Genomic DNA, 19,805 nt, shown 5'->3' with positions numbered 1-19,805 from the left:
TATTGATGGCATCTCTTTTCTCTATGAGATTTCACACCATTGAAGAGAAATCGATGAATTCAGACCTTTATTTCACTTCTTTCATTAACAAATTTTCCTAAACTGTGAGTCCTGCTATATTTCCAGAGTGAACTAGGGCAAACACAAGCATTTACACAATCCTGGTACTCACTGCAGTGTGGTTGTTGCTGGATTACCAATGAAGCTGAAAAATCATTTTTTGTAACTTGCATCACCTTCAACAAGTGTATTCAACATGGGGATTATTACATATATTTTAATTATTGTAAGATGGAGAAATGTATATTGTTTCTTTCTATGTCCCTATGTATATATTTTCAAAGTGACATATGATATACCTATTAATGGAAGAATAAGAACTAAAAGATTTCAACATTTAATTTACAGTTGGACTTTCTGTTCTTCATCAACATGTGGTATGGGGATTAAGTTTCCTCCACAACAACCACCTCTTAACCCTTGACTCTAACTACTATTTTCACTAAATTTAGCTGACAGAATGAATACATGAGTAACAGTATTTTACTATGAACTGTTTGCTTATGAGAAGTTTTTGAACTTAATCTTATTACATAATTAATGAGCATAACTTTTGTAATATAAATAGTAGGAAACTAAATGGATAGTCAGTTCTACATTATAGCTCTGATGGAGCTATGTGATTCAAATGGTGATATCTGTTAAGGCATTGACTCCTAGTCTTCATTCTTGAAAGAATGACATAAAAACACAATTCACTTGTCATTGAGGTATATGGTATTGAAATCATTTAATAATCATCAATGTACTTTAAACTGTAATTATTTATACTGATGCAATTATTTAAAAGTTACAGATACATTAAAATATATCCAGAGGAACATTTGTATCAGGTTGCAATGAAAATTACCTTCCATGTCTTCGAAAACTTTGACAGTGCTCTTCAATATTATCTTCCCATGTGTAGCCTAGAATATTATACCAGGAAATGTATGAAATATTATTGGAAATTGTGCAAAATTAAAGTAACTCCCTTCAATTGTCTTTAAAACTATGCTTAATATCTTCACCTCATTCTTCCTCAGACTCAATCAAATTACAGAAGAGTATCTATAACCATGAACTAGTTGTCCCTTATTTTAAAATGTGAAGGAAATTTACAGTATTACCTATAACAGTGAGGTTTCTGTAAGTTTCCACCATCACATCTTTGTAGAGATTCTTCTGAGAAGGATCCAGCAAAGCCCACTCTTCCTGAGTGAAGTTGACATGTACATCATTATAGGTCACTGCATCCTAAAATTTGCCATATGTAAATGTGTCATGCCCATGCATACAACAAGATATAAGATACTAACATCATTGTAAATGCATGCTTCTTTAACAATATACTCACATAATTCTGGTGTTTCAAACACTTATTCTATGATACAATTATAATAATAATATCATTTAGCCACTTTAGAATGAAACTGAATAGGGAATTTACCTCTATCATTTCTGAATGCTTTGAATGGGATATCAGCTTATAAGAGAATACATATTACCAGATAGAGTGACAAGATAACCCATCATCAGTACTGATTACATGTTAGAGAAACTGTATGAATAGTTACTAACTACAAAAAAAGATGAGCAAGCTCGATGTATTGGCTCATGCCTTTACTCCCAGCATGAAGATAAAAGAGGCAGGTATATCAGCCTCTGAGTTGAAAACTAGCCTATACTATGCAAACAGTTCTAGGAGAGCAAGAAGTAAAAATTAAGAACCTGTCTCCTCTGCAAAAATCAATCAAACAAACAATAATGATAGGAAGAACTCAGAGGTTTTTTAAATGAAGTTTCTACAAAGAAATACATAATCACTTCAGTTCTGGATTCATTTTCCAGATACCTGAATTGCTTCAGTTTAAATGGTAACCTTAGTAAATCTTACCAAAAGGAACTATGCATTTAAACAGCTACAAATAGACAGATGAAACCATTAGCAACATAAATATTGATCATAAATAATCAACACAGTACAAGAGAGACAGCTCAGAAGTTAAGAGTTTTTGTTGATCTTGCATATAAGTGGGCCCAATTGCCAGTACTTACATGGGAGAGTCCGAGGCATGTAAATCTGGATGGATATATTTAACCTTTTGGCAAAAGTCATCATTCCCTTGTCCTTTGCAGGAACAAAATCACTTTTGGTGTACCACATTATGTTCTATCTTGTTTCTTGTTGTGATTGAGTTATCTACCCAAAAGCACCACAGGTAATGAATGGGTTTATTTGGCTGATTCTGCCAGGTCACAATCCATCATTTCGGGATCTTAGAATAGAAGTTCAAGCTAGCAAATCGAGACAAAAATCATTTAAATAAACTTTTGTTTAGTAGCTTTCTCTGTTACTTGGTCATTGTGTCATGCTCAGCTAGCTCTCTTATCCAGCCCAGGCCAACTTTCTTAGGGATATTGTACACTCACTGGGAGGGCCTTCATACATCAATCAGCAATCAACAAAATCTCTCAAAGACATAGCACCCAGCCATTCTGATGGGTCACATCCTCAACTGAGGTTCCACAGACAACTATAGGCTCTGTATGTTGACAGCTGGAAGGAACTAGCACACAAAGATAATAATATATGAGAAGGTTTTAAAAACCAAAAGCCAATTTATCAACAATGTCAATAACTTAAATAGCAACAATGCAAACATTGATGATAGTAACAACTGGAAAACACATGTATGTCAAGAAGTGAGGAGAAACAAGCTTCTAAGACCAAAAAGAGTAAACTAATGCTGTTTCTCCTCAGAAAGTCTCCAAACCAATAAACTCAAGGAACTCATACCATAATATAGTAATTTTTCAAAAAATAAAAATAGGGGGAGGTCCATCATTTTGCAGAAAAAAATATAACCAAATTATAACTAATAAAGAATTGACAAAACCTAGATGGTACAACTGAATAAAGGAGACACAAAGAGAGACCTACATAGTTAACATGGTCTCTTGAACAAGAACTGTAAGATTATAAAGAAAATCAAAATAAAAAAATCACTGACCAACACTCACACTGGGCACCCCAGTTCTCTCCTTAGCCAGTAATAGAAAATAGGCTGGGTGAGAAGGACTGTTCTAGCAACATTGGATGGGTTCACTTGAAGTCTGATATTTCTACTTTGTAGGAAAAGCTTTTGAGTATTGAAATTATCTCATTATCTTTTAATAAAGGAAAGAATGTCTGTTAGGATCATTTCATAATCCTTTTGTTTCCTACGATTGATGACTAGATGGATGTAAGTCTGCATCAGAGTGTGAAAATGCAAAATTTTCAAATCAAGTGCTGGATAAGAGATTTTTAAATCAATGTTGTATGATTTGTATTATATACCTAAAGCAACCTGTTTTCCTCTAATTGTTTTATAAGTCATAAGCATTTTTGAAAACAAGTATATCCTCATTTTTATTTATATGTTTTATGTGTGACAGAGGTTTTCTAAGTGTGTACAAGTGATACACCAAAGAGTGTGTTGGATCCCTGGATCTGTAATATCAGGTGGTTATGAGCCTCTCAACTTGAGTGTTGGCTTCTGAACTAAGGTCAACCCCAAGAAGAATATTTGCTCAATGTCATGCACAGTCCACAGAGTAATTTTTATCCAATAAGCTAAATCTTTTACAGATTAAATAACAACAGAAACAAAAATAAAGAAAGAAGTAAATAAATGAACCCTGGGAACTTGGTGAGTCAGTATTAAGATTTTGGGTATGAGTCCAGGTAGGCTACCCATAGACCTTCCCCAATCTCTATTTCCCAATATCCAATACTCAGGGCTGTCCCTAGGGCTGCAACAGAACTTCAGCTGCAGCTTCTCCTCCACCTGTTCATAACTCTTGTGAAATCCAAAGACTATCCTCAGCTGCCCTGCCCTTCCCACCTCATGTCTATGTCAAAGCACCCAACTGGGGCAGCACCCTTGATCTACTAATTGTCATATCTTCCAGAAGGCTGTCCACAGATCTACCACATTATCTCTCATGCCAGACCTGATTTTAATATTTGCCCCTATTACTGCAGTAGACCACCAGAGGCAGCTTCCCCTCTCTACTCTCTATGTCTCCTATAGATCCCAAAGATAATCTCCCCCTCATCTCCCCTTCCTCTAGTTTCCAACACCAGCAAGCATTCTCCCTTGAACACATGATTCAGTAAGTCCAGGAAAAAAGGAAACATTCAGCAAACATATACTCTGAAACTCAGGAGAAGAAACAGAAACCCAGGAACAAAACTCCCATCTAACCAAGATAAAGTCAGAAACCAGCACCTTGACCTATAATCACCCAAACCTGATGCCTAACATAAGGACATGATTAATAACAGCCAGGGCAATATGTTACCACCATAGCCCAGCTATCCTACCACAGCAGGCCCTGAAGAATCTAACATAGTTGAAATACGGGGGAAAAACCTTAAAACCAAATATATGGAGATGATAGAGGCCCTTAAAAAGAAAATGAATGAATACCTTAAGTAAAGTCATGAAAGGATAAACAAACAAACAATTGGAGGAAATCAATAAATCCTCCAAGAAAGCTAAGAAAATACAAACAATTGGAGTAAACCAATAAACAATGTAAATTATGCCAAGATAAAAACAAACTAATCATTAAAGGAAACAAAATTGTTTAAGACCTGAAAATGAGGCCGGGTGGTGGTGGCGCACACCTTTAATGCCAACACTAGGGAGGCAGAGCCAGGTGGATCTCTGAGTTCGAGGCCAGCCTGGGCTACCAAGTGAGTTCCAGGAGAGGTGCAAAGCTACACAGAGAAACCCTCTTGAAAAACCAAAACAAACAAACAAACAAAAAAACCTGAAAATGAAAACTGAAACAGTAAGAAAAACAGAAATTGAGGGAATTCCAGAAATAAAAAATTTAGGACTACAAACAGGAAGTACAGAGCCAAGGTTCACCAATATAATAGCGAGTTGGAAGAGAGGATCTCAGGCACTGGGGATATAATAGAAGAAATGGATACATCAGTCAAAGTAAAAGTGAAATATAAAAATTTCTTGTATATAGGAGGGCTACTGATCATTTTGAGTTAATCTTGTATGCTGCCACATTAATGAAGGAGTTTATCAGCTTTAGGAGTTCCCTGGTAGAATTTTTGGGGTCACTTATGTATACTATCATATCGTCTGCAAATAATGAAAGTTTGACTACTTTCTTTCCAATTTGTATCCCCTTGATCTCCTTTTGTTGTCTTATTGCTCTAGCTAGAACTTAAAGTACAATATTAAATAAGTATGGGGAGAGTGGACAGCCTTGTCTTTTTCCTGATTTTAGTGGAATCGTGTTGAGTTTCTCTCCATTTACTTTGATGTTGGCTGTCAGCTTGTTGTAAATTGCCTTTATTATGTTTAGGTATGTTTGTTGTATTCCTGACCTCTCTAGAACCTTTATCATGAAGGGGTGTTGGATTTTGTCAAAGGCTTTTTCAGCATCCATTGAGATGATCATGTGGCTTTTTTTCTTTCAGTTTATTTATATGGTATATTACATTGACAGATTTTTGTATGTTGAACCATCCTTGCATCTCTAGGATGAAGCCTACTTGGTCATGGTGGATAACTTTTTTAGTGTGTCCTGGATTCAGTTAGCCAGTATTTTATTGAGTATTTTTGCATCAATGTTCATGAGGGAGATTGGTCTGTAATTCTCTTTTTTGTTGTATCTTTGTGTGGCTTGGGTATCAGGGTAATGGTAGCCTCAAAAAAAGAATTTGGTAATGTTACTTCTATTTTTGTGGTGTGGAACAATTTGAAGAGTATTGGTATTAGCTCTTCTTTTAAAATATGGTAGAATTCTGTGCTGAAACCATCTGGTCCGGGGCTTTTGTTGTTGTTGTTGTTGTTGTTGGGAGGCTTTTGGTGATAATTTCTATTTTCTTATGGGTAATTGGTCTATTTAAACAGTTTGTCTGCTCTTGATTTAACTTTGGTATGGGGTACCTATCCAGAAAATCATCCATTTCTTTCAGATTTTCCAATTTTGTGGAGTACAGGTTTTTGAAGTATGACCTGATGATTCTCTGGATTTCCTCATTGTATGTTGTTATGTCCCCCTTTCATTTCTGATTTCATTAATTTAGATGCTCTCTCTCTCTCTCTCTCTGCCAGCGGCGGATCTGCATGAGGGGGGTAATCCCATCATTAGTCTCCCCGTCCTCTGGAAGGACGGGGGGAGGAGGGGGATTCACGCTTGATTTCCTTAAGAGGGTAAAGGGGGGAAAGGGTTGGAGGGCAGAAGGCGAATTTGAGAAGGGAGAGGGGGAGGTCTAGTTCCCAGCGTTGCTGGGGCAGATGAAGCAGTGAGAAACGGCTTCACCCAGACAGGTGGGTCTCTAGCTAAACTCTCCGAGACCGAAATATAAGGCACTTGATCTGGGTGCCCGTGTGGTCCTTGGTCAAAGATCTGAGCCTTCACCTGTGAAATGATGTCAGTGTTAAAAGTCCCATCCCCTGGCCAGCCGACCCCAAAGGCTAGCCATTCTGAGGAACAGATGATCCACTTCTTTTTCTTGATGTCCAGAGAGGCATTGTGAGCCTGAGCGAGGACATCCTTCCAGTTATCTAAAGTCAAACTTAGGGGGTTGTTGCCCATATGGAGAGAGAAAGGTAGAGGCAAAAGACAGACTAGAAAAAAAACAAACACAAAGAGGACAAGGACAGGCACAAATCCGAAAGCACAAAACCAAAAGCACAAATTCAAATGGGAGTGGCTGTGAACAGCCTCGCTCCCCCAGGAAGGAGAGACTCATCTCCTTCTTCAGATCACTCCGGAGGAGACCTCCAGAGTGGGGACCTGGGGACTCTTGAGCAAATCTGCTCTCCCACACAAGTCCCAGACACAAGTCCTGCACACTTTTGCAGGCACCGAATACAAATGCCAAATCAACCAGACAAAAGACAAGACACAATAACATAAAACATAGATCAAGCTCGTTTTTACCTCCAACTGGCAGAGTGGGCATTCAGGGGACACCCCAATGTCAGTGGAACCTCCAATGTTGGACCCCAAAATTTAGGGTCTCAAGTGTGCGCCCAAAAAAGCCAGACTCCAGTCCAGTTGATGCAATAGCAGGAGGATTTATTAAGCTTCTATATAGAAGGGCAAACCTGCTCCTAAGAGCAAGAGCTGCTTCTTACTGCAGCCCCATAAGGGCTTATAAAGGAAAAACCCACAAAACCTACAAGATTACAATTCCCATACAATTTCGTTTCACAAGATCATGGTCTGGGAACAGAGTGATCAGAGGGGGTACAGTTACGTCAACAGGTACCTTTTCCCTGAAACTGGTACATTTTTTTCCTGAAATCTCAAGGTGGGGTATCAAGGCGGGAGTGGAGTTTACACAAAGGTCACAGTGGTCCTCCCTGGAACACCTGCAACTATCTAAGTCACAGTTGAGAACATCTCTTAACAAATCTCTTTACATTGTTATATGGTTGCAGGGGAGATTGAACAATGGCTAAGTCAGGTTGCCCTTGGAACTAGATTTTTAGTTTCTCATTTTCTGGTGCTTGAAGTTTCTCTTTTCCTGAAGCTTGGGGGTGTAAGCCTGAAGGGCTAGGGTCTTTCAATCTTGTCAGATTTTCCCTGTGATAAATATGTAGTGTCCTTCCTGATCTCTTTCCGTTGATTTTAGTTTGAAGTCTATTTTATTAGATATTAGGATAGCTATACCAGCTTGCTTCTTAAATCCATTTGATTGGAAAGTCTTTTTCCAGCCTTTTATTCAGAGGTGGTGTCTGACTTTGAAGTTGAGGTGTGTTTCTTGTATGCAGCAATTAGATGGATCTTATTTTTATATCCATTCTGTTAATCTGTGTCTTTTATAGGTGAATTGAGACCATTGATATTGATGGATATTAATGACCAGTTATTTTTAATTCCTGTTATTTTTTGGTGGTAGTGTTGTAGGTTTCCCTTCTTTGTTATTTGTTAGTATGGGAATATCTATTGCCTGTGTTTTCAAGGGTGTACCTAACATCCATAGGTTGAATTATTTCTTCAAGTTCTTTCTGTAGGGCTGAATTTGTGGAGAAATATTGTTTAAATTTGGTTTTATCATGGAATATTTTGTTTACTCCATCTATGTTGATTGGGAATTTTGCTGGGTATAATAGCCTTGGTTGGAATCCATGGTCTCTTAGTATCTGCATAACAGCTGTAAAAATATGGAATGCTTCATGAATTTGCATGTTATCCTTGCAAAGGGACCATGCTAATCTCTGTATTGTTTCAATTTTAGTATACATACTGCCGAAGCGAGAACTACATTAAATTTTTTTCTGGTGAATGTGCATGCTTGTGTGTGTGTGTGTGTGTGTGTGTGTGTGTGTGTGTGTGTGTGTTTGTGTAATGTAAGTCATGATGGAAATGTGGAGAATAGAAGACAATTTTATGGGGTCTACTTTTGTTCATCCACATATGGTGATCAAGATTAGGTCATAGCTTTGCACAATACAGACATTTCTATCAGAGCAGTCTCATTGATGCTCAAATAAGATTAATTGATACACTAAATCAGTAAAATATTGTCTTTTCATGTTGTAAATAGGTTTTCATTGAAATATAGTGGAATATAGGAGAAATTGAATAATAAATCTTATTTGCATATAAAAATGATATACTGCTGTCTTTGTTTTTGTTTTTGTTTTTATTGCAGGTGAAATGAGTTAGTTTACTACCAGGGCTAAACATCTGTTCATAACACTTTCTCAGAACAAATGAATGTCAGAATAGATTTTGTGAGTAAACATGGTTGCTCCTAATCCTGATGTCCTGAGTTCAATCTGTAGGAAACCCATGTTACTACTACAAATTTTTCTCCTATTTCTACACTAGTGGTATGGCATATGCACACTCACATACCAGCACATACATAAATAATTTTAATACCCAATCAATTGCCATTGAAGTCACTGGATTCCAAATGATTCCCTGGATTTCATCTCTAGAACTTTCATAGGATAAGTAGATAACAGACATGTATAAGCTGTCCTCTCACTGTCACATACACATCATGGAAAAAGGATATACACATAAACACAGTTCAAACATTTTAAAATAGATGAAATAAAAAAAGCAAAGAAGTTAACCCAATTATTGAGGACATATGAAATGATTTCCTAGTTTAAATTATTATTATAGAATTTCAAGAATTACTATGGTTCATCAAAACATATACAAATGAAAAAGGTCCTGATAAAGAAATCATAGAAACATCACCCTTTACAATGGCCACAAATAATATAAAATCCATTGGGGTAACTCTAACTAAGTAAGTGAAAGACCTGTATGATAAGAACTTTAAGTCTCTGAAGAAAGAAATTGAAGAAGATATCAGAAAATGGAAAGATCTCCCATGCTCATGGATAGGTAGAATCAACATAGTAAAAATGGCAATCTTACCAAAAGCAATATGGAGATTTAATGCAAACCCCATCAAAATCCCAACACAATTCTTCACAGACCTGGAAAGAACAATACTTAATTTTATATGGAAAAACAAAAAGCCTAGAATAGCTAAAAAAAAAAAAAAATCCTGTATAATAAAGCAACCTCTGGAGGCATCAAGCTCTATTACAGAGCTATAGTAATAAAAACAGCTTGGTACTGTCATAAAATCTGCCATTGGACCAGTGGAATTGAATTGAAGACCCTGACCCTAATCCATACAGCTATGAACATGATTTTTGATAAAGAAGCCAAAACCATACCATGGAAATAAATCTTCAACAAATGGTGCTGGCATAACTGGATGTCCACATGCAGAAGATTGCAAATAGATCCATATCTGTCACCATGCACAAAGCTTAAGTCTAAATGGATCAAAGACCTCAACTTAAATCCAGTTACACTGAACTTGATAGAAGAGAAAGTAGGAAGTAGTCTGGAACAAATTGGCAGAAGAGACCACTTCCTAAATATAATACTAGTAGCACAGACACTGAGAGCAACAATTACTAAATGAGACCTCCTGAAACTGAGAAGCTTTTGTAGAGCAAACGACATGGTCAATAAGACCAAACAACAGCTTACAGAATGGGAAAAGTTCTTCACCAACCCCACATCTGCCAGAGGGCTGATCTCCAAAATATATAAAGAACTCAAAAAGCTAGACTTCAAAATACTGAACAATCCAATTAAAAAATGGGCTACAGAGCTTAACAGAGAATTCTCAAGAGAAGAATCTCAAATGGCTAAAAGGCATTTAAGGAATTGCTCAACATCCTTAGTCATCAGGGAAACGCAAATTAAAACAACTCTGAGATACCATCTTACACTGTCAGAATAGCTAAGATCAAAAACACTGAAGACAGCTTATGTTGGAGAGGATATGGAGAAAGTGGAACATTCTCCCACTGATGGTGGAAATGTAAACTTGTACAGCCACTCTGGAAATCAGTATGGTATTTTTTCAGAAAATTGGGAATAAGTCTTCCTCAAGACCCAGTTATACCACTCTGGGCATATGCCCAAGGAATGCTTAATCTTACCACAAGGACACATGCTCAACTATGTTCATATCAGCATTATTCATAATAGCAAGAACCTGGAAACAACCTAGATGCCTCTCAACAGAAGAATGGATAAAGAAAATATGGCACATATACACAATGGAGTACTAATCAGCAGTAAAAAACAATGATATCATGAAATTTGCAGGCAAATGGATGGAACTAGAAAATATCATCTTGAGTGAAGTAACCCAGACTCAGAAGGACAAACAGAATGTACTCACTTATAAGTGGATACTAAATGTGAAGTAAGGCATGGTCAGACTGCAACCCACAACTCAAGAGAGGCTAGCTAACAGGGAAAGACCCTAGGAGGGACACATGGATGACCCTGTGAAGGAGAAGTGGATGAGATCTACATGAGTGAACTGGGTGTGGAGGGGTAGCAGAGGGTGAGGAGTGGGGGATGAGAACATAGGGAAATGGGAGGGTCAAGCTGGAACAAGGACAGAGTAGAAGGTGAGGGAGGAAGATACCATGATAGATGAGGACATCATGGAAATAGGAAGAGGCAGGGTACTTGGGAGGCTCTCAGAAATCCACAAGGTTGACCCTGCCTTGGTCTGCTGGCAGTGGTCCAGAGGGTACCTGGGCCAGTTTACTCTGGTGACTAACCTAGCAAATAGCCTAGCTGTCATCATAGAGCCTTTGTCCAGTGACTGATGGAGGCAGATGCAGAGATCTATGGCCAGGCACCAGGCTGAGCTCCAGGAATCCAATTGATGAGAGAGAGGAGAGATACTGCAGGTGAGGCACATCGAGAAAATAATGGGAGGACATACAGAGATGACTGTCCACACTAGTGGAAGCCCATGAACTGTGGACTGGTAGCTGTGGAGCCCTCGTGGGACTGGACTAGGCCCTCTGGATATGGAAGATGGTTGTTTGGCTGGAACTGTTTGGAGGGCACCCAGGCAGGGGGATTGGGATCTGTCCCTGTTGCATGGGCAGGCTTCTGGAATCCGTTGCCTGTGGTGTGACACTTTGCACAGCCTTGGTGCAGTGGGAAGGTGCTTGGACCTGCCTAGACTCAGTGTGCTGAGCTCTGCTGACTTCCCATGGGAGACCACAATTTGGGGGATGTGGGGATGCGGGGTGGCTTGGGAAAGAGGGCTGGAGGATAGGAGGAGGGAGGAAGGGAGATCTGTGGATAGTATGTGGAGTGAGTAGAAAATTTCTTAATAAAGAAAAATGAAAAAAAAGAGACATTTTAGGTTTGGTCAGTTTTGGTGACAGATTTTTTTAAGCTCTTTGTAATTAAGTTTTAATTAAAATGTTAAAAAAGAAATTCACTTCCTGGTTAAGAATTCAAATCATTGCATTTTGTAGAACACTCTGTAAGGAGAAATAAAAATAAAAAAAAAAAAAAATTCTTGATGCAAAACAACCAGGAATTCTTGGACATTATGCAGAGACAAAACCTATGAATTATGGAATAGAAAAAAAGAAAAAGAAAAAAGAACAGCTCAAATATCCAGAAAATATTTTCAATAAAATCATATAATAAATTTTCCTTAGTTAATGTAGGTGCTGATAAAGGTACAAAGATGCATGCAAAAACACTCAAGAAATTGGGTCAGAAAAGAAAGTCCCCTTGTCACATAATAACCAAATGAGTAAACATACAGAACAAAGGAAGTTCCCTTGTCACACAATAACCAAATGAGTAAGCACACAAAACAAGGAAAGAACAGTAAAAGCTGCAAAGGAAAAAGACCAAGTAACATTTGAAGGCAGACCTATGAGAATTACACCTCACTTTTCAATGGAGATTCTAAAAGCCATAAGGGCTTGGGCACACGTGATGCAGGCTCTAAGAAACCACAGATGCCATCCCAGATTATTACATTCAGAAATTTTTCATCACTATAAATGGAGAAAATAAGATACAATTTATACAAAATCTATGTACAAATCCAGTCCCCCATAAGGTACTAGAAGGAAAAATTCAATCCAAGGAAGCTACCTACAAACATGAAAACACAGTAAATGAGTAATATAACATCAGCAAAACCAAAAGAGAAACACACACAAACACACACACACACACACACAGACAAACTAACATACTGCCATACACATACTATCATCACCACCAATAACAACAATAACAACAACAAAATAAAGGCATTAATAATCATTATTCCTGATATCTCTCAATATCAATGGTTTCAATTTTCCAATGAAGACACAAATTAACAGTATGGATTCAGAAACAATATCCATCCTTCCACTGCATACAAGAAACACACTTCAACATCAAGGATAGAGATTACCAAAAGGTGAATGCTGGGAAAGACATTTAAAGCAACTGAAACTAAAAAGCAGTCTTCTGTAGATGTTTTATTATCTAACCAAAATAGACTTCAAACAAAAATTAATCAAAAGCAATGGGGAAGAATGCTCCTTAGTCATCAAAGGAAAACTCCAATATGACATTTCAATTATTAATATCTATGCCCCAAACACAAGGTCGCTCACTTTTGTAAAATACTTTCTAAAGGTTAAATGAGACACTGACTCTCACACAGTGTTTGGTAAGGGTAGATTTCAATACCCCACCCTCAACAATGGACAGGTCATTCAGACAGAAACCAAATGGAGAAATATTGGAGCTAATAGATTTTATAAATCACATGAACATAACACACTACAGAACATTCCACCCAAAGAAAAAGTATTTACCTTCTTCTCAGCACCATATGGAATTTTTTCCAAAGTTGATGACACACTGGGACATAATTCAAGTCTCAACAGATATAAGAAAATTAAAATAACTCCTTGCATCCTATCAGACCACAATGGATTACAGCTGGATATTAAAAAATAACTTAAAAACTCATGAAAACTGAACAGCACTCTACTAAAGAAAATGGGTCAAGACAGAAATAAAGAAGGAAATTAAAGTTTCTAGAATTCAATGAAAATGATTACACAAGATATCCAAACATGGAGGACACAATGAAAGTGGTGATATGAGGAAAATGTATATACAACTGAGTGTCTATGTAAAAAAAGGAAAAGACTTCATATTTGCAACTTAACAGCATACATAAAAGCACTAGAACAAAAACAATAGATATATCCAAGAGGAATAGACAGGAAGAAAGTATCAAATAAGGGCTAAAATTCAGTAAATAGAAACAAAGAAAAAGACAAGGAGTCAATGAAACACAGTCAGTTTTTTTGAGGAAATCAATAAGACAGACAAACACTTATCCAAACTATCTTAGAGAAAATTAATCCTAATTAATTTTGGATTATTAAGAAACGGCTACTTGGGACAATAAAAAATCACCTATACCTCATTCACTGATTACATATTGGTAATCCCAAATGTAGACAAAACTGGAAAATTTTTGTTGTTGGTGGTGGTTTTTTGAGGCAGGATTTCTCTGGGCAGTTTTGGTGCCTGTCCAGGATCTGGCTCTGTAAATGAGGCTGGCCTCAAACTCACAGAGTTCTGCCTAGATCTGCCTCCCGAGTTCTAGGATTAAAGGCGTGTGAAACTACCACCATGCCCAACTCTGATTTGTATTGATTCATCCGGAAATTGTTTTCCAAAATGCAATGAAGTATCCCAGTTTAACCTCTGCAGAGGTACTCAGGTTCAGGACAATATTTCTTTTTTTTTTTTTTTTTTTTGGTTTTTGTTTGTTTTTTGACACAGGGTTTCTCTGTGTAGCTTTGTGCCTGTCCTGGAACACACACCATAGGTCAGGCTGGCCTTGAACACACAGAGATTACCTGGCTCTGCCTCCCGAGTGCTGGGATTAAAGACATGCACCACCCCCACCCAGCTGACAACATCTCTTAAAGTCAATTTTGGTGTCAATCACTGGTCCGTGTCAAATTATTCACAGAAAGGAATATACCAAGTATGATAGCAGAGCCAGGAAGATATCCTTGAATTTGGTCTTCATAGTGAATATGATAGAAAGACCTTTATCAATAATACACACACACACACATACACACACACACACACACACACACACACACACACACACACTCATAAATAAAGTTAAATATAATTTTGCTCTGTTGTTTGAAACAAGATCTTATTACAAAGATCCAACTAGCCTAATACTCACATTGTATAGTTCAATGAACAATATATATTGAATATATGGAATAGATAAAACAAATATAAAATAATTTACATTGAATATATAAAACAAATTCCATTTAACTTTTCACTCTATACCATTGGCTCATTACTGAAAACATGACAGTTTTCTATACAAGAGGGAGTTTCAAAACAATTGTCTAATCCTGACTTGTCTAATCAAAATCTATAGGAAAAGCAGTAATTTATAATTTCAATAAGCTCCAAAATTCTGATATTAAAAAATATAACAAGATTTTTAAATACAAAATAACAAATGCCTCAAAACAACACTTATGAATATGTTTGCCTTATAACATTTCCAGTTGTACCAAGGAGCTTACCTATGAGGATCACCAATGCTGTCTCAGGAACATTCAAGACTCTAGCAGTATCTGAAGTCTCAGAAGGCATTGGGGCCCCCATAGAATGTTCAGTAAAGCAGCTGGGCACCAGAATATATAAGGAAGGCATCGGGACTCAAAGAAGGATCTGGAGAGTGGCATTAAGACTAAGGAATCAGAAGGCCACCTGGTGGCAGGAAGGTCCTGAAAAGGGTTAGTTAGGTGGATTGTTGTCTCACTTTCCCTGTATCGGGTTCTCATGTATATGACCATTGCAAGCTCTTCCCTGCACTGTTCCCAGCATCCTGCTAACTCCTAACAACTACAACAGCAGCACTATAACCTCCAAGTCTCTGGGTTAAATCATCAGCCTTGATTGACTCCTTGTCCAGCTAGATCCAGGTCCTGGAGGTTTCCAGGGACTAGTTCCAGGGCTATAAGTGATCAGGCCAGGTGACTCCAGGAATAGCTCCTCCAGCTCCACAGCTATTTGAGATAAGCAAGACAAGAGCTGGGTTGGTGCACAGGACCAGTGAGCTTTCAAAGCCCCACCTACCTGCCTCCCTGGGCCAAGCCTGCAAATCACCTACTAAACACACCTTCTCCCTCAGGCAAACTGAGCAGAAATTCCTCCAGACCTCTCCTCACAAACACAGCACTCTCCAGATGCCCCAGGCAAGAACCTCACAGACACACCCACACAAGAGATCAAAGACATTCTCCCTCCTTGGAAATACCCTTCCAGACATTATTTTTAGCCTGACTCAGAGGACCTTGGAATTCTGTGAGGACCTCAGTTTGGGAGAAAGTGTCAGAATGGGGAGAGCTTGGCAGCTAAATTGGAGAGCTGCTTTAAGATCAGGGACAGTGAAGACAACAGGGCAGTCCATCCACTGTACCCACAGGGCCCAGGAAAGAAGAACTGGACCTCCAGAGCTGGAATCATACAGAAGCTGGGAACCCAGAGTCACGTCTGGCAAGGTAGAATGACCCTGAGCCCTGCAAGAAGATCTCAGGTGAAGGAGAAAATATGACCAGTACACATACTAACAAGGTTCAGGGGAAGGATCTAATGAAACCCTCTCCATAGGAAAAGTGCTACAGGAAACTAAGGACTATTGAGGGGGAAAATTGTGGGTTATCCAAAATGAAGTGGCCTGCACTGAAATCATATGAATAGAAGAAATACCATGGACTCAGCAGCTCATATTTATTTCTGGGCATAGACACATAAATAAAAAAAGTGAAACAACCAGTTTGAGACAGTATTTGAGGGCATGTAGCAGGTTTTCTTTTGAGCCACCAATCAGCTCCCAAATCATGAAACAAAGATGTCTTAGCCATTTTGAATGCTTCCTGTCACATGGATAATGGCACAAGATGTTGATTCTGCCCTATCCACCCACCCAGCACCATGCACACCTGATAACCCTCTGCAGCTCAGAAAGTCCTTTTGTGTCCTGGGATGAAATTTCACTAGAAAACACCATTTCAGCTGGTGGTAGCAGATAGGTAGAAGAATCTAATCATGTATTGCTGAAAAATGATCCACACCACCATCATTCTACCAGTTTCTAAATTATTTGTAGCATTTATAAGAGAAAGGTGAAAGAGGAGTGCAATGTTCAGAACTTCTAGAAATCAGACCTTCAGTTTTCCAATCTGTCTTCTCACTGCACATCAAAAGCTTGCCTGTGTGTGCACACTGAACAATGATACTACAAACATCATATCCTGCCATGCCAGGGCTGCAGAGTTTTCCCCTCCCAAGGAAATCCATCCACAGAGAAGCTCAGAGGACAAGGACAACTCCCACAGTCAGCATATGGACCAACAGAACCATAGTCTGGCTCACATTTCATCTAATTTCCATTAAAAATGACAGATAAACAGTCCTTGTCTGAACACTCTACATCTACCATGATATAGCTTGTGTGTTTCCCCCTGCAGTGTACACAGTAGACTGTTTCTCCTCTTTTGGTCTGAAGGGAGAAGCCATGCTCCACACACAAATCCTTTCCCTGTTCTGCAATGCACAGTCCACTGTGTGACTCAAACAGGTAATTTTAGAACTCTGCGATGCTACAGATGTGTCATCCAGGAATTTAGGGTGGTTAATCAGGAGGATAACAAGGGCAATGTCCTGTGGGACTACAGACAGGGTTCAAGTCCACCTCAATCAACATAGAAGTTGTTGACTCAAAAACACTTTTCAAAAAGACTTGATTTTCTGCTTGTTGTAAATCAGGGTTGTCTTCTTTGTTATGGGAATGTAGCTGGTTAACACTGCAGAACAAATATTTACATCTTATCATACTAATCTCTAACTGGCATGGTTAGCATATACTTATCTTTGGGATATTTGTGATGCAGCCCTTCCTTTCCTAAATTCTACTTTGTAAATTAATGTCTCTTAAGAATTGGTAAGCCCTTATACCATCATTTACTACCATCAATTCTACTTTTCTCCACCACAGTATGGCAGAGGAGTGCTATTTTGCACAGGAGATACTGTTTACAAGGTCCACACAAATAACTCCAGATGGATCCCAAGCCTAAATGTGAAAAGTTCAAAGTGCAGTAATTCTAGGAGATATATTAGATACAGGACCAGGTCTCTCTGCATTCAGCAAATTTGTGTTCCATAGCGAAAATGCTTATGCACTAAGGGTGCCGGCATTACACAGTGATGTCAACAAGGTTATTTCCAAGCTCAGTCCCACTCCCAATGATCTGCACACAAGAAGCCTAGAGAGTGAAGTGACACAGGCTGCCAGCCAGCCCAGGAATTGCAAAGACAGCGCAAGACCACACAGAAACACACTGGAGAAGGCAAGACGAGCAGAACCACGCTGGACCATGAAGTACCATGCAAGAACATGTGGAACTCTACATCCGGACACTGGCTCCCACCCAGTCAGGGGAGGACCCACCAAACTGGCTCCCATGACTGAAATGACCGCTCCTCCCAGTCTGGGGACAGCAGCCCTTCACTCACCATGTTGTGGTTTTCCAGACTGCCCAACCTCTCTGCTCAGCTTCCTGCAGGAGCACACACAGCACAGCACACAAAACCACTGCCCCAGCTCCTCTTCAAAGCCAAGCCTGAAGCTGGTGACAGGAAGGATCCTGCACCTCTTCTGACTGGCTGAATGCCTGGAGGGCCTGATTGGCTAGTGCGGCCTGAGTGACAAGAGCACCTCCTATAGGGTTACAATGTGCTTAAAGACACAGCACAATGGTTCCTGACCTTGCCTTCCACCTCAGGCCAAGACCTTTTCAGAACTGGGAGAGATTTACATTTCAATACCACATGTCCCTGGCTCTAAAAGCAGAAATAGATTAATAATTAATCTTCTATGATAGTCAAACTTATAGTCATGTTAAGTTTTCTAGGTATACATAGATATATTTCAGATAGATAGGTAGTCTTCAAATACTTCAAAGACCTGCAGAATATGGCATTTAAAATGTTTTTAAAAATTTAGACTTTCTGGACAATGAGACATGTCAGCTCCTGGCAGCACCGATTTACTTCAGAGAGGAGGATGGGCATCAAAGACACTCTATATGGAGTTTATCTTCACCTTGGCAAAAATAGCCATTTGGGAAAGAAACTGTTGTACCTGGACTGCTTGATTGACTGGACATGCAGGACCCATAGGAAGGTGACCACTGAACTTTGCTTGGCAAAATGGTCCTTCAGGTTCCTGCTTCACAGAGGAAACTGCCAGACATTCTACAGGACACAGAGAGAAGTGGCTGAGAGACTCTAGGCCTGTGGGCTGAAGACATATGCCTCAACTTTACAGGGGAACTTTGGGTGACTGTCCAGGCTGCCAGCTATCTCTGTCTACCCTGTAAGACTCTTGAAAGTTGCTTGCATCCTTCTCCCATTTCTCAGGTAATTTTATATCCTGAGGTCTTTGATGGAGTTGAAGACTTACTTAGTTATGATAAGAGATAAGTTAGATATAAATCCTTGAACTCACAAATATAAGATAGATAGGATATCTTCTAAATTTTGCCAAATACAAATAGACTAGTTATTATAAACAGACTAGATATTGTAACTGTAATTCTTGCTTGATAATTGTTTTGTTATCTGTAATTTTACTAATGTTAAAGTTAAAACCTTCCTTTTTAAAAAAAAGAAAAGGGGAAGTGCTATGGATATCACTCTGTGTAAATAAAATGCTGATTGGACAGTAGCCCGGCAGGAAGTATAGGCAGGACAAGCAGAGAAGAGAATTCTGGGAAGTGGAAGGTGGAGGCAGAGAGATGCTGCCAGCCGCCACCATAAGAAGTGAGATGTAAGGTACTGGTAAGCCACAAGCCAAGTGGCAAAGTATAGACTAATAAAAATGGGTTAATTTAAGATAGAAGAACTAAATAACAAGAAGCCTGCCACAGCCATACATTTTGTAAGCAATACAATTCTCTGTGTGTTTACTTGTTTGTCCTGACCATAGGCCAAACAGAACAAGGAAAACTCCAGCTACAACCAGCTACATTCCATAACATGGGAGACAACCCTGATTTACAACCTATAGAAAGGTCCATCCTTCCATTAAAAAACTGGCCTCGGGGGCTGGAGAGATGGCTCAGAGGTTAAGAGCACTGAATGCTCTTCCAGAGGTCCCGAGTTCAATTCCCAGCACCCACATGGTGGCTCACAACCATCTGCAATGAGATCTGGCACCTTCTTCTGTATACATAATAAATAAATCTTTAAAAAAAAAACTGGCCTCTACTATGCTGCTCAAGAGACCA

At 38.8% G+C, this 19,805-nt stretch overlaps 1 protein-coding gene and 1 non-coding gene across 2 annotated transcripts; both read right to left on the bottom strand.

Annotated features, from left to right (window-relative positions):
• Positions 1-906: 906 nt before the first annotated feature.
• LOC114686884 (zinc finger protein 431-like) lies at positions 907-18,116 on the bottom strand. Its single transcript, XM_028861553.2, has 3 exons — positions 18,031-18,116; positions 1,170-1,296; positions 907-968 (listed from the first exon to the last, which is right to left on the bottom strand). Exons 1-3 carry the CDS (start codon positions 18,031-18,033, stop codon positions 907-909), a joined length of 192 nt encoding a protein of 63 aa, XP_028717386.2. The 5' UTR covers positions 18,034-18,116.
• Positions 8,229-8,332, bottom strand: LOC114686889. Its single transcript, XR_003733630.1, has one exon. It is a non-coding gene; the product is annotated as a U6 spliceosomal RNA (small nuclear RNA).
• Positions 18,117-19,805: the final 1,689 nt, after the last annotated feature.

Source organism: Peromyscus leucopus, unplaced genomic scaffold, assembly GCF_004664715.2.
Source record: "Peromyscus leucopus breed LL Stock unplaced genomic scaffold, UCI_PerLeu_2.1 scaffold_1190, whole genome shotgun sequence".
NCBI classification, from domain to species: domain Eukaryota; kingdom Metazoa; phylum Chordata; class Mammalia; order Rodentia; family Cricetidae; genus Peromyscus; species Peromyscus leucopus.
This window is presented reverse-complemented; position numbering and strand designations above follow the sequence as displayed.

Excerpts from the sequence above, each read along its gene's own strand:
- LOC114686884 (XM_028861553.2), bottom strand. Across the intron at positions 969-1,169 it reads CAGAAACCTCACTGTTATAG|GCTACACATGGGAAGATAAT; the intron begins GTAATACTGTAA and ends ATAATATTCTAG.